The sequence below is a fragment of the Oncorhynchus clarkii genome, chromosome 17 (assembly GCF_045791955.1).
Source record: "Oncorhynchus clarkii lewisi isolate Uvic-CL-2024 chromosome 17, UVic_Ocla_1.0, whole genome shotgun sequence".
Lineage (NCBI taxonomy): Eukaryota > Metazoa > Chordata > Actinopteri > Salmoniformes > Salmonidae > Oncorhynchus > Oncorhynchus clarkii.
In genome coordinates this window covers 85,205,377-85,221,387 of record NC_092163.1, presented here as the reverse complement: position 1 = coordinate 85,221,387, position 16,011 = coordinate 85,205,377, and the positions used below count along the sequence as shown (strand labels likewise).

Below are 16,011 nucleotides of genomic sequence, written 5' to 3'. Positions count from 1 at the left end.
AGTCATATTTAAAATGACTAAATTGGGTCATTTTGTATACATTTATTTTCATCTGGCCGCTTCTGGGGCGTTTCTTTAAGATGCCGCCAAAGTCGGCTGAATTCCGGTAGACAGAAACGGCCGATGTACTTGGGCCGATTCTGGGCAGTCATTCATTTTGATTCCGGGCCGAGTCCGAAACACGATTCCTGGCCGATTCAATCAGTTCCGGTCCCACGGAAGAGGGCTGCTTCTGGGTCAATTCCTCTTTGCTAGATGGGAACCTTTCGGTTACTGGCCCAACGCTCCACTAGGCTACGTTGGCCATGCTGACAGCGTTTCACAACCCAACCCCTCCCCGTTTTCCAACTTGTCAATCAGTACAGCACCGTTTCCGTTCAACTGAACATTCCAGAATGTAAAAACCTACCCAACATACCCAGGCCAAGTAGCCCACATCCTCTGAAGTGTCTGGCTGGCTAGCCCTGACTTCTCCATACACTGACTACGCTACATGTAACCTAGTTTTCCATCCTTATAAGTACTTTGTTTACTTTTCTGCTTGTAACATGCTCTTGACATGTGGAGTTCTCTGGGGCAGCTAGCTAACCAGATGTAGATTGGGACTGCGTGTTCTAAATGAGTTGGTTAACGTTAACTTTCCAAAAAGTCTTAAAAATTAACGAAAACTGAAAGGGTTTTTGACCATCATTTAAGGTTAGGCTAATTTATTTTAACTAGGCAAGTCAGTTAAGAACAAATTCTTATTTACAATGACAACCTATCAGGGTACAGTGGGTTAACTGCCTTGTTCAGGGGCAGAAAAACAGATTTTTATCTTGTTAGCTCAGGATTTGATCCAGCAACCTTTGGTTACTGGCCCAATGCTCTAACCACTAGGCTACCTGCCACCAAGTGTTTGCAGTGTGATTAAGGTTAGGTTGGAAATTAGATTTAAGAAGATAAACTGCAGAAATGGCCGTGATTTATGACTTTGTGACTGTTTAAACCAGTGACGACCCCAAACCATGCGATGGCGCACCAATCATCAACTGAAGAATTCGAAAAACACGGAAGTTACCTCGAAAGCGCCAAAAATCGAAATACCAGACGTGAAATAGTTAGCTACTTGTTTGCTCTGTAGTCAACAACACAATATCAGGTAATCAAACTATTCATTGCAAAGTCGTTATACTAAGAATCACTGTTTGAATAATCTAGCTTTAAACATTTATAACGATTATGTGTGTCAGACAAAGCAAGCGAGGTAGCCAAGTTAGCTATCTGGGCTAACGTTAAATCGTGAATGTTAGCTAGTTAACGTTAAAGCAGACCACAAGTTCAAATGCACTGATATGAGAAATGGTAGTGTACCGTAGCCAAATACCCAAGTAAAACCATTGATCTGAATTCGAATTGTTTGTTGATTCCGTTTTTTATATTATTCATAGGAACAATGACGGAGAACACTTTCCCCGTGTATAAAGTGGACGCCATCGTAACCTTTTTCCGCACTGAGGTCCTTACCGGGCAGGAGGCAAAACATTTCACTAAGAACGACCTTGCCCCGAGCCCAAAGGTAATACACGTTTTTAAAATAGCATGAATATGACTGCATGAGTTCTCCAATAACACACACAGAGGTTGTATTGTGTATATGACTCAAATAAAAGTTATAATTTATTTGCAGCTGCCAATGTTGGTAGTGTAATACAATGTTGTTGTCCCCATTGTAGCCAGATGCAGTACAGAGACTGTACATGAGAATACTGCAACTCCTGTACCGCTTCAAGCCTGAGTGTCATTACATGGTATGTACACTTACACTACAAATAATATTTTATTGGTCACATACACATGTTTAGCTTATTGTGGATGTAGCGAAATGCTTGTACAAATATGGTTATATTACTTTTAATCAATTCAATATGCACTACTGTATACAAGTTTGGGGTCACTTAGAAATGTCCTTGTTGTTGAAAGAAAGGCAAAAAAAAATGTCCATTAAAATAACACCAGATTGATCAGAAATACAGTGTAGATGTTGTAAATGAGCGTACAGATGCCCATTATCAGCAACCATCACTCCTGTGTTCCAATGGCACGTTGTGTTGGCTAATCCAAATTTATAATTTTAAAAGGCTAAGTGATCATTAGAAAACCCTTTTGCAATTATGTTAGCACAGCTGAAAACTGTTCGGATTAAAGAAGCAATAAAACTGTCCTTCTTTAGACTAGTTCAGTATCTGGTATCTGGAGCGTCAGCATTTGTGGATTTGATTACAGTCTCAAAATGGCCAGAAACAAAGAACTTTCTTCTGAAATTTATCAGTCTGTTATTGTTCTGAGAAATTATGACTTTTCCATGTGAGAAATTGCCAAGAAACTTAAGATCTCGTACAATGCTACTACTCCCTTCACAGAACAGTTCTAACCAGAATAGAAAGAGGAGTGGGAGGTCCCGGTGCACAACTGAGCAAGAGGACAAGTACATTAGAGTGTCTAGTTTGAGAAACAGACGCCTCACAAGTCCTCAACTGTCAGCTTCATTAAATAGTACCTGCAAAACACCAGTCTCAACGTCAACAGTGAAGCGGCGACTCCGGGACGCTGGCCTTCTAGGCAGAGTTCCTCTGTCCAGTGTCTGTTTTTTTCCTTGCAACTCAACTTGCGCACAAGTTTCAGCCTGCTGGCAGAGGCAACTAGGTTTTTGCAAAAATGGCCTGGTACTGGTTGAAGTTCATGATGGTGTTGACCTTAAAGGCCCAGTGCGATTAAAACCTTGATTTTTTTCAATGCCCCCCACTCAGGCTCCTGAGGGGCGCTGCGGTCTAAGGCAGTGAGTCTCAGTGCAAGAGGCGTCACTATAGTAACTGGTTCGAATCCAGATTGTGTCACATCCGGCTGTGATTGGGAGTCCCATAGGGCGGCGCACAATTGGCCCAGAGTCTTCCGGGTTTTTCCCGGGGTAGGCCATAATTGTAAATAGATTTTGTTCTTAACTGACTTACCTAGTTAAATAAATGTTCTATATATATTTACTGTATTTACTAAACAAAAATTTAAACTCAACATGCAAAGATTTTAAGGCTTTGCAGTTCATATCAGTCAATTGAAATAACTTAATCCCTAATCTATGTATTTCATATGACTGGGCAGGGGCACAGCCTTGGGAGGCCATAGGCCCACTCACTGGGGAGCCAGGCCCAGCCAATCAGAATGAGCCCCCCCAAAAAAATATTTATTACAGACAGAATTACTCCTCAGTTTCATCAGCTGTCCCGTTGGCTGGGCTCAGACGATCCCGCAGGTGAAGAAGCTGAATGTGGAGGTCCTGGGCTGGCGTGTTTTCACGTGGACTGCGGTAGTGAGGCCAGTTGGACGTACTGCTAAATTCTCTAAAAGGAATTTGGAGGCGTCTTATGGCAGAGAAATTAACATTACATTCTCTGGCAACAGCTCTGGTGGACATTCCTGCAGTCAAAGTGCCAATTGCACGCTCCCTCAACTTGAGACATCTGTGGCATTGTGTTGTGTGAAAACTGCACATTTTAGAGTGGCCTTATATTGTCCCCAGCACAATGTGCACCTGTGTAATGATCATGCTGTTTAATCAGGTTCTTGATATGCCACACCTGTCAGGTGGATAGATTATCTTGGTAAAGGAGAAATGCTCACTAACAGGGATGTAAACCAAATTTGAGAGAAATAAGCTTTTTGTGCGTATGGAACATTTCTGGGATCTTTTAATTCAGCTCATGAAACATGGGACCAACACTTTACATGTTGCGTTTTATATTTTTGTTCAGTATAGTTTAATGTAGGGATGCACGGATATGACACTTTTGGCCGATACCGATCTAAGGCACTGCATCTCAGTGCAAGAGGCGTCACAACAGTCCCTGTTTCGAATCCATGCTGTATCACATTCGGCCGTGATTGGGATTCCCATAGGGTGGTGCACAATTGGCCCCTTGTTGGCCGGGGTCGGTCGTCATTGTAAATAAGAATTTGTTCTTAACCGACATGCCTAGTTAAAGGTTACACACACACACCACACTGACCAAAAAGTTATTTTGTTGGCTTTTATGTATGTCCCCATTACCAGTAAAACATAATCAAAACCTATTTCTTTCACTTGCTGTGCTGTTTTCGTTGTTCATTTGTTCAGTCATTTCATTCTCAAGCAGGATTTCTATGGAACGCCGTCTGGGTCTTTGCGTGTCAAAAAAGATACACGTCGAATAACACTATTTGACCAATCTGGACTGCACGTCACATAATTTAACGGGGCACTACATTCATTTTTTACGTAGTTATTACACTGTCACTCGTATTTCCTATGTCACAATGATTCATCTACACGTATGCTATGATGCTGGTAAATTTGTTTTGTGCACCTACAGTGCTGGTCATAAAGAAAAAGCTATCTAGCTCATGGATGCAAACAATGTTCTTCCCCAAAAACATAGCAAAACGACATCTGTTTCAGTAGCATAGCTAGGTGTCATCTAAAATAGCCCTAATTTATAAGACAGTTCTTATTTGATTAATGGTGGTCGGACCCATCTATGTGAAGCTTGCCACAATAGTGGACTTTGCGGTTAGCCTTCAAAATAAAGGTATGGCATAATTATACTAAACTCAGCAAAAAAGAAAGTCCTCTCACTGTCAACTGCGTTTATTTTCAGCAAACTTAACATGTGTAAATATTTGTATGAATATAACAAAATTCAACAACTTAGACATAAACTGAACAAGTTTCACAGACGTGACTAACAGAAATTGAATAATGTGTCCCTGAACAAAGGAGGGGTCAAAAGTAACAGTCAGTATCTGGTGTGGCCACTAGCTGCATTAAGTACTGCAGTGCATCTCCTCATGGACTGCACCAGATTTGCCAGTTCTTGCTGTGTGATGGTACCCCACTCTTCCGCCAAGGCACCTGCAAGTTCCCGGACATTTCTGGGTGGAATGGCCCTAGCCCTCACCCTCCAATCCAACAGGTCCCAGACGTGCTCAATGGGATTAGCCGCAGTTCACGAATGCATACAACTATTTTTAGTCTGCTGTAAAAAAGACTATGTATTTCTAACCCCCGTTAGAACAGACTCTTGTACACCTATTTAGTATTGTTTACGCTGGTCCAAATGGTCAGAGAAAATGATATTGTGATCTAACAGAAACTGTTTGGCACATAATACTCACGCAACGCATGCTCCTATACCCTCCTTTGTCTTGATCTCCAGTAGTTTCCACCACTAAGTCAAATGTCTCCCACAGATCTGACTTCCCCTTTCCCTCTTGAGCAACCAGTAAACATTAGCTTGTTTTGAGTTTATTTTTCATGTCCTCCGCATCCATTATGCTGTCAACATTACTGTGTTCGGAGTTTGTTATAACCAGTTTACTGATGTGATTACAATAGACTGTAGGTCAGGCCCAATTGGTCACATGCATGCGATGCTGTTTTTCGTAAACAAATTAGGGATTTTGGTAATTTAACTTTTCAGTCAGAAACTGTTAAGAATCTCAAAGGCTGAAATTGTTGCAGCTTTGGCACGGACAGAGCAATATATACTTCCTGTGCTGTGGTGCCTTTTCTCTACAGTAGGGAGGAGAGTGAGACAACGTGCGCGAGTCACACGGGCACTCCTGTAAAAAAAAAAAAAATTGTGACCATCGGGCTCTTGAGTAATTTGTCTTAATGATCTTGTATTGTATTTAATTATTTAAGTGTGCTTAAAGCATCAGACAAGCTCAGTGCATATGTAGTTGATTTTATTCAAAGACAGGGTGTGTCTGTCTATAAATGGAAAAGTAAGTTTAAACATTTCGACCAATCGATTGGTGCTTTGTGAAAGCCTAACAACACTGTAAGATTAGATTTTATAACTTAGCTAGTCATGTTGGCAATAGAACAAGCTTTCAAATGATGCCCACCCGGCCCAGAGTGCGATTTATAATGGATTGTTTTTGGATTGTGTAAACATCCTTAACTGTCTGATGGCGGGGATGCAGGGCTGTGAATTGAATTGTGGAGGGCTGTCCATTAGCGTAGACAAAGGATTTCAAGGATCTGGAAGTATTCTGTATGGAGGAATGGTCTTAAGATCCCGCACAATGTCTTCTCCAATCTCATAAATCATTTTAGAAAAAGGCTTTGTCGTTATCCCAGCAGGGTGAGCTATTGTCGTTATCCCAGCAGGGTGAGCTATTGTCGTTATCCCAGCAGGGTGAGCTATTGTCGTTATCCCAGCAGGGTGAGGTATTGTCGTTATCCCAGCAGGGTGAGGTATTGTCGTTATCCCAGCAGGGTGAGGTATTGTCGTTATCCCAGCAGGGTGAGGTATTGTCGTTATCCCAGCAGGGTGAGGTATTGTCGTTATCCCAGCAGGGTGCGTGAATAATTTTGACCCCTATCTTTTTGAGAAAAATATATATTACCTGTTAAACAAGATCTCTGAGTAATTGTATTACTATAATATAATTTCCCCAAAATATTTTCCTACAAAATAACTCATTTTTACTCATCTTTATCAAGGATGTCAATCATTAATACTTTTGGACCCCACTGTATGTGCAGTATATACTGAGCCTTCAGAAAGTATTCACACCCCTTGACTTATTCCACATTTAGTTCTTACAGCCTGAATTCAATAAAAAAAAAATATCTAACCCATCTACAAACAATACTCCATAATGACAAAGTGAAAACATTTTATACATTTTTGAAAATATATTGGAAACGAAATGCATCCCATTTACATTAGGCCCCTAAGTCCCAGACTCATGTTCACCAGTTGAAACCTTACACTCAATACCTACAGTTAGGATATGAGTCAATACTTTGCACCTTTGGCAGCGATTACAGCTGTGAGGCTTTCTGGGTAAGTCTCTAAGAGCTTTCCACACCTGGATTGTCCAATATTTGCACATTTATTCTTTATACATTTCTTCAAGCGCTGTCAAGTTGTTTGTTGATCATTGCTAGACTGCCATTTTCATGTCTTGCCATTAGATTTCCAAGCAGATTTTAAGTAAAAAACTGTAACTAGGCCACTTGGAAACATTCATTGTCATCTTGGAAAGCAACTCCAGTGTATATTTGGCCTTGTGTTTTAGGTCATTGTCCTGCTGAAAGGTGAATTTGTCTCTCAGTGAGTGTTGGAAAGCAGGCCGAACCAGGTTTTCCTCTAGGATTTTGCCTGTGCTTAGCTATTTTCTGTTTCTTTTTATTCAAAACAAAAAACTCCCTAGTCCTTACTGATGACAAGCATACCCATAACATGATGCAGCCACCACCATGCTTGAAAATATGAAGTGATACTCAGTAATGTGTTGGATTTGCCCCAAATATAACATGTTTTGGAATATTTTTATTCTGTACAGGCTTCCTTCTTTTCACTCCGTTATTTAGGTTAGTATTGTGGAGTAACTAAAATGTTGTTGATCCATCCTCAGTTTTCTCCTATCACAGCAATTCAACTCTAACTATTTTAAAGTCCCCATTGGTCTCATGGTGAAATCCTGAGCGGTTTCCTTCCTCTCTGGCAACTGAGGGATATTCAATGTCTGCTTTTTTTTTATTTTGACCCATTCTTTGAAAGGTATTGGAAATCCTCCCTTGTCTTTGTGGTTGAATCGGTTTGAAATTCAGTGCTCGACTGAGGGAACTTACAGATAATTCTATGTGTGGGATACAGAGATGAGGTAGTCATTCAAAAACGTTTTTGCACACAGTGAGTTCATGCAACTTATTATGTGACTTGAACTTATTTAGAGGTTGAATACTTATTCACTCACGACATTTCAGCTTTTCATTTTTAATTAATTTGTAACAACTTCTAAAAACTTAAGTCCACTTTGACACTTTCAGGTATTGTGTATAGGCCAGGGACACAATCTAAATGTAATCCATTTTAAATTCAGGCTGTATTACAAATGTGGAAAAGTCTAGGCCCGTGAATACTTTCTAAAGGCATTGTATGTATGTATGTATCTGATTAATCCGGGCCCTGTTATTTCTATCTGATGTGTTTCCCTACAGGTCCCATTCTCTGAAAACATCCAGCACCCCCAGCTCCATGAGTGGCCCACTGCTGTCATGAGTGTCTACCTGAGGATGTGAGTTGTTGTCTACCTAAGGATGTGAACTGCTGCTGTTAATGATATTGTCTACCTGAGAATGTGAGTTGTTGTCTACCTGAGGATGTGAGTTGTTGTCTACCTGAGGATGTGAACTGCTGCTGTTAATGATATTGTCTACCTGAGGATGTGAGTTGTTGTCGTCTGCCTGAGATTGCTTTTTACTGATCTGTGAAACTGATTCCACACGGTTAGAAATGTTTTAAGTGTGAATCTGTCATAATGTTCTAACTGTGTGGAGTCATGGAGGTGTATTTATTATGGATCCCTGGTGGATGGCTCGGGGTCATGGAGGTGTATTTATCATGGATCCCCCCTGGTGGATGGCTCGGGGTCATGGAGGTGTATTTATTATGGATCCCCGGTGGATGGCTCGGGGTCATGGAGGTGTATTTATTATGGATCCCTGGTGGATGGCTCGGGGTCATGGAGGTGTATTTATCATGGATCCCCGGTGGATGGCTCGGGGTCATGGAGGTGTATTTATTATGGATCCCTGGTGGATGGCTCGGGGTCATGGAGGTGTATTTATTATGGATCCCTGGTGGATGGCTCGGGGTCATGGAGGTGTATTTATCATGGATCCCCGGTGGATGGCTCGGGGTCATGGAGGTGTATTTATTATGGATCCCCGGTGGATGGCTCGGGGTCATGGAGGTGTATTTATTATGGATCCCCGGTGGATGGCTCGGGGTCATGGAGGTGTATTTATCATGGATCCCCCCCTGGTGGATGGCTCGGGGTCATGGAGGTGTATTTATCATGGATCCCCGGTGGATGGCTCGGGGTCATGGAGGTGTATTTATTATGGATCCCCGGTGGATGGCTCGGGGTCATGGAGGTGTATTTATCATGGATCCCCGGTGGATGGCTCGGGGTCATGGAGGTGTATTTATCATGGATCCCCGGTGGATGGCTCGGGGTCATGGAGGTGTATTTATCATGGATCCCTGGTGGATGGCTCGGGGTCATGGAGGTGTATTTATCATGGATGCCCGGTGGATGGCTCGGGGTCATGGAGGTGTATTTATTATGGATCCCTGGTGGATGGCTCGGGGTCATGGAGGTGTATTTATCATGGATCCCTGGTGGATGGCTCGGGGTCATGGAGGTGTATTTATTATGGATCCCCGGTGGATGGCTCGGGGTCATGGAGGTGTATTTATCATGGATCCCTGGTGGATGGCTCGGGGTCATGGAGGTGTATTTATCATGGATCCCTGGTGGATGGCTCGGGGTCATGGAGGTGTATTTATTATGGATCCCTGGTGGATGGCTCGGGGTCATGGAGGTGTATTTATCATGGATCCCTGGTGGATGGCTCGGGGTCATGGAGGTGTATTTATTATGGATCCCCGGTGGATGGCTCGGGGTCATGGAGGTGTATTTATTATGGATCCCTGGTGGATGGCTCGGGGTCATGGAGGTGTATTTATTATGGATCCCCGGTGGATGGCTCGGGGTCATGGAGGTGTATTTATTATGGATCCCCGGTGGATGGCTCGGGGTCATGGAGGTGTATTTATCATGGATCCCTGGTGGATGGCTCGGGGTCATGGAGGTGTATTTATCATGGATCCCTGGTGGATGGCTCGGGGTCATGGAGGTGTATTTATTATGGATCCCTGGTGGATGGCTCGGGGTCATGGAGGTGTATTTATTATGGATCCCTGGTGGATGGCTCGGGGTCATGGAGGTGTATTTATTATGGATCCCTGGTGGATGGCTCGGGGTCATGGAGGTGTATTTATCATGGATCCCTGGTGGATGGCTCGGGGTCATGGAGGTGTATTTATTATGGATCCCCGGTGGATGGCTCGGGGTCATGGAGGTGTATTTATTATGGATCCCCGGTGGATGGCTCGGGGTCATGGAGGTGTATTTATCATGGATCCCCCCCTGGTGGATGGCTCGGGGTCTTGGAGGTGTATTTATCATGGATCCCCGGTGGATGGCTCGGGGTCATGGAGGTGTATTTATTATGGATCCCCGGTGGATGGCTCGGGGTCATGGAGGTGTATTTATCATGGATCCCCGGTGGATGGCTCGGGGTCATGGAGGTGTATTTATCATGGATCCCCGGTGGATGGCTCGGGGTCATGGAGGTGTATTTATCATGGATCCCTGGTGGATGGCTCGGGGTCATGGAGGTGTATTTATCATGGATCCCCGGTGGATGGCTCGGGGTCATGGAGGTGTATTTATTATGGATCCCTGGTGGATGGCTCGGGGTCATGGAGGTGTATTTATTATGGATCCCCGGTGGATGGCTCGGGGTCATGGAGGTGTATTTATCATGGATCCCCGGTGGATGGCTCGGGGTCATGGAGGTGTATTTATTATGGATCCCTGGTGGATGGCTCGGGGTCATGGAGGTGTATTTATTATGGATCCCTGGTGGATGGCTCGGGGTCATGGAGGTGTATTTATTATGGATCCCCGGTGGATGGCTCGGGGTCATGGAGGTGTATTTATCATGGATCCCTGGTGGATGGCTCGGGGTCATGGAGGTGTATTTATTATGGATCCCCGGTGGATGGCTCGGGGTCATGGAGGTGTATTTATTATGGATCCCCGGTGGATGGCTCGGGGTCATGGAGGTGTATTTATCATGGATCCCTGGTGGATGGCTCGGGGTCATGGAGGTGTATTTATTATGGATCCCTGGTGGATGGCTCGGGGTCATGGAGGTGTATTTATTATGGATCCCCGGTGGATGGCTCGGGGTCATGGAGGTGTATTTATTATGGATCCCTGGTGGATGGCTCGGGGTCATGGAGGTGTATTTATCATGGATCCCCGGTGGATGGCTCGGGGTCATGGAGGTGTATTTATCATGGATCCCCGGTGGATGGCTCGGGGTCATGGAGGTGTATTTATTATGGATCCCTGGTGGATGGCTCGGGGTCATGGAGGTGTATTTATCATGGATCCCCCCCCCCCCCCCGGTGGATGGCTCGGGGTCATGGAGGTGTATTTATTATGGATCCCCGGTGGATGGCTCGGGGTCATGGAGGTGTATTTATCATGGATCCCTGGTGGATGGCTCGGGGTCATGGAGGTGTATTTATTATGGATCCCCGGTGGATGGCTCGGGGTCATGGAGGTGTATTTATTATGGATCCCCGGTGGATGGCTCGGGGTCATGGAGGTGTATTTATCATGGATCCCTGGTGGATGGCTCGGGGTCATGGAGGTGTATTTATCATGGATCCCTGGTGGATGGCTCGGGGTCATGGAGGTGTATTTATTATGGATCCCCGGTGGATGGCTCGGGGTCATGGAGGTGTATTTATTATGGATCCCCGGTGGATGGCTCGGGGTCATGGAGGTGTATTTATCATGGATCCCTGGTGGATGGCTCGGGGTCATGGAGGTGTATTTATCATGGATCCCTGGTGGATGGCTCGGGGTCATGGAGGTGTATTTATTATGGATCCCCGGTGGATGGCTCGGGGTCATGGAGGTGTATTTATTATGGATCCCCGGTGGATGGCTCGGGGTCATGGAGGTGTATTTATTATGGATCCCCGGTGGATGGCTCGGGGTCATGGAGGTGTATTTATTATGGATCCCCGGTGGATGGCTCGGGGTCATGGAGGTGTATTTATCATGGATCCCCGGTGGATGGCTCGGGGTCATGGAGGTGTATTTATCATGGATCCCCGGTGGATGGCTCGGGGTCATGGAGGTGTATTTATCATGGATCCCTGGTGGATGGCTCGGGGTCATGGAGGTGTATTTATTATGGATCCCTGGTGGATGGCTCGGGGTCATGGAGGTGTATTTATCATGGATCCCCGGTGGATGGCTCGGGGTCATGGAGGTGTATTTATTATGGATCCCCGGTGGATGGCTCGGGGTCATGGAGGTGTATTTATTATGGATCCCCGGTGGATGGCTCGGGGTCATGGAGGTGTATTTATTATGGATCCCCGGTGGATGGCTCGGGGTCATGGAGGTGTATTTATCATGGATCCCTGGTGGATGGCTCGGGGTCATGGAGGTGTATTTATTATGGATCCCCGGTGGATGGCTCGGGGTCATGGAGGTGTATTTATTATGGATCCCCGGTGGATGGCTCGGGGTCATGGAGGTGTATTTATTATGGATCCCTGGTGGATGGCTAGGGGTCATGGAGGTGTATTTATTATGGATCCCTGGTGGATGGCTCGGGGTCATGGAGGTGTATTTATTATGGATCCCTGGTGGATGGCTCGGGGTCATGGAGGTGTATTTATTATGGATCCCTGGTGGATGGCTCGGGGTCATGGAGGTGTATTTATTATGGATCCCTGGTGGATGGCTCGGGGTCATGGAGGTGTATTTATTATGGATCCCTGGTGGATGGCTCGGGGTCATGGAGGTGTATTTATTATGGATCCCCGGTGGATGGCTCGGGGTCATGGAGGTGTATTTATCATGGATCCCCACTAGCTGCTGCTAATCCATAAGCTACTCTTTCTGGGGACCAGTAAAAATTAAGGCAGTATAATATACATTATAGTAACACTTTTAAACATTAAAATACATTTTCCAACAGATTTCACAGTACATTAAGTCCTCAGGCCACTAGTCTACTACAACACACTATCCAGGTGTGTAGGGTGTGTGTTTTGTGTACCTGTGAGTGTGACTTCACAGTCCTTGCTGTTCCATTAGGTGTATTTGTATTATTTTTCTCCATATTCTACTTCTTGCATGTATAGTCCTGACCTGTATAGTGTTGAGTCATCCGAATACATAGACACACAGGCTTTACTCATAGCCAGTGGTAGGTCATTAGTAAATATTGGGAAAAAAGTAAGGGGCCTAGACAGCTGCCCTGGGGAATGCCTTATTCTACCTGGATTCCATTAAAGAAAATATTCTGGAAGACCGAACTCTTTATCCACAATATAGTTGGGGGTGTAAAGCCATAAAATGTACGTTTTTCCAGCAGCAGACTATCATCGATCATGTAAAAAGCCGCATTGAAGTCTAACAAAACAGCGCCCACAATCATTTTATCATCAATTTCTCTCAGCCAATCATCAGTCATTTGTGTAAGTGCCATGCATGTTGAATGCCCATCCCTATAAGCGTGCTGAAAGTCTGTCAATTTGTTTCCTGTAAAATAGCATTGTATCTGATCAAACACAACGTTTACTAAGGGTTAGTAACAGTCTGATTGGTCTGCTATTTGAGCTAGGGGGCGGCAGGGTAGCCTAGTGGTTAGAGCGTTGGACTAGTAACCGAAAGCTTGCAAGATCAAATCCCGAGCTGACAAGGTACAAATCTGTCGTTCTGCCCCTGAACAAGGCAGTTAACCCACTGTTCCTAGGCCGTCATTGAAAATAAGAATTTGTTCTTAAATCCCATAATTAAAATTCCTCAAACATACAACTTTTTCACACCATTTTAAAGATACACTTCTTGTTAATCCCACCACAGTGTCCGACTTCTAATAGGCTTTATGGCAAAAGCACCACAAACGATTATGTTAAGTCACAGATAAACACAGCCATTTTTCCAGCCAATGAGAGGAGTCACAAAAATCAGAAATAAAGAGAGAATTAATCACTAACCTTTGATGATCTTCATCAGATGACACTCATAGGACTTCATGTTACACAATACATGTATGTTTTGTTCGATAATGTCAATCATTTATGTCCAAATAGCTTCTTTCGTTAGCGCGTTTGGTAAAGAAACCCAAACTCACAAAGCGCATTCACTAGTTGCAGACGAAATGTCAAAAAGTTGTAGTCTGTAGTCTGTAGAATTGCAATGGAACGCAGGTCGCTCTCACGTGAACAAGTGTGGCCAGTTCGTGGCTCTCTGCCAGACACCTGACTCATTCCCCTCTCATTCGGCCCCACTTCACAGTAGAAGCATCAAACAAGGTTCTAAAGACTATTGACATCTAGTGGAAGCCTTAGGAAGTGCAACATGACCAATATCCCACTGTATCTTTAATAGGGAATGAGTTGGAAAAACGACCAACCTCAGATTTCTCACTTTCTGGTTGGATTTTTCTCAGGTTTTTGTCTGCCATATGAGTTCTGTTATACTCACAGACATCATTCAAACAGTTTTAGAAACTTCAGAGTGTTTTCTATCCAAATATACTAATATGCACATATTAGCAACTGGGACTGAGTAGCAGGCAGTTTACTCTGGGCACCTTATTCATCCAAGCTACTCAATACTGCCCCCAGCCATAAGAAGTTAACAGTGTGGAGCCGGTTATACTGTTTTAACAGTGTGGAGCCGGTTATACTGTTTTTCATCCTGTATGTCTCTTCTGTTCCAGGCGTCAGTTCCTGCGGATGTGCTATGTGTATGACTTCTCACTGAACGACCTGCTGGCTCCCAGTGAGTATGAGCTGTCTGAAAGAGCATCTACGCCATTTCTGTCTTCTTTATCTTACTGATGCCAAGATATTGCAGTGGAAGGGTTATTTTCACCATATGACCTAGCAGATATTTGTCTCACATTGAGGATGTCACCTGGCTGCTGTCGGAAACTGAACGTCCATCTTGATCAAGTTCCTGCCCAACTACATTGAATTGCATCAATTAGGGATGTAACGATTCACTAATATGCATCGGTCCCAGGTTCAAATGTTTAAGATATGAGCGTGGAACCCCATACGATCCAAATATAGCATGCAGGGTTACGAATTGCCGGTTCACTAAAAAGTTTTGCTCCAATTGCTTTCTTTCTACCTTCCGGAAAATACCTTGGCGTCCTCTCATGCAGTGTTGAACTAAGCTTGTAATTATATTGACAGTTATTGATCTACAAGTCATTTTGCATGCTGAACAACACCAGGCAATATCAGTAGTCAAACTGTGCACAGCTTCGCCCGCTGACCAACGAGAGGTAGGCCTATTCCTGATCTGGCACATCTGCAGGTCACCTTCAACATTCAGATTTTGGTGAAATGGCTTGCGCAAGATTAGGCTTTATTAGTTGAGTGACAATCAAAGTAACTTGCTAAGTTATTTTTGTTATCAAAATTTTTGTTGCTGTTGAAAATTGTGTTTTACCTGAATAAAAGTGCCTCTGCGGTAGCTTAGGCTACAACTCTCACCTGGCTATAGGTAAACTACATTCTGCTCGGGGCTTACATTAGAGTTTATTTTAATTGTTCAGGTTCACTATCAGCAATACTTTTGGTAGTATTGCTCGAAACAATCAGTATACATGGTATTTTTTTAATATTTTTTTTGTAGATGAGCTTTAATATTGCAAATAGATTGTATTTTCATCCATGTAATTGTCTTCATAATTTCCAATCCCCTAGATATACATATTTTTTCCCTTCTATATATGTGTGTATATGTATATATGTGTGTGTTTATGTGAGAAGAAAAATATATATATTTTCATTTATTATTTTCCCCTAACCCCCCCCAAATTGGAGTAAACTAATGAACAACACGTAGGCTTCTACTTCCAGCTTATACATTTTACAATAGTTTTCTTTTGTTTGTTTTTAATCATTCAGCTACCCTCAACCCCAACACCTTGCATTCGGAAACTATTTAGACCCCTTTTTTCACATTTTGTTATGTTACAGCCTTATTCTAAAATTGATTAAATAAATGTTGTTCCTACAATACCCCATAATGACAAAGAGAAAACAGGTTTTTAGAAATGTTTCCAAATTTATTAAAAGTAAAAAACATATACCGTATTTACATAAGTATTGTAGATGTGGTTGTTACTGACAAGAAGCACATGGCTGAGCTCTTTAATCACCACTTCATTAAGTCAACATTCCTATTTGACTCAGCCATGCCTCCTTGCACGTCCAACATTTCCTCATCTCCCACCCCTTCTAATGCGACTATCCCTGATGCTTCTCCCTCTTTTTCCCCTGCCGAGCTAAAAGT

General features: G+C 43.7%; 1 protein-coding gene across 3 annotated transcripts in view; it reads left to right on the top strand.

Moving 5' to 3' along the window:
- LOC139371478 (UF2 component of NDC80 kinetochore complex) overlaps positions 1-16,011 on the top strand; it is a 37,249-nt gene that overhangs the window by 7,383 nt on the left and 13,855 nt on the right. For 2 of the 3 annotated variants that reach the window (XM_071111925.1, XM_071111926.1), the window contains exons 2-5: positions 1,431-1,558; positions 1,716-1,790; positions 8,030-8,106; positions 14,423-14,484. In XM_071111925.1, coding sequence (XP_070968026.1) covers positions 1,436-1,558; positions 1,716-1,790; positions 8,030-8,106; positions 14,423-14,484 — 337 coding nt within the window. In that variant the 5' untranslated portion in view covers positions 1,431-1,435. Of the gene's footprint in view, positions 1-992; positions 1,142-1,430; positions 1,559-1,715; positions 1,791-8,029; positions 8,107-14,422; positions 14,485-16,011 lie in introns of those variants that run through there. The other variant, XM_071111924.1, reaches the window with a different exon arrangement.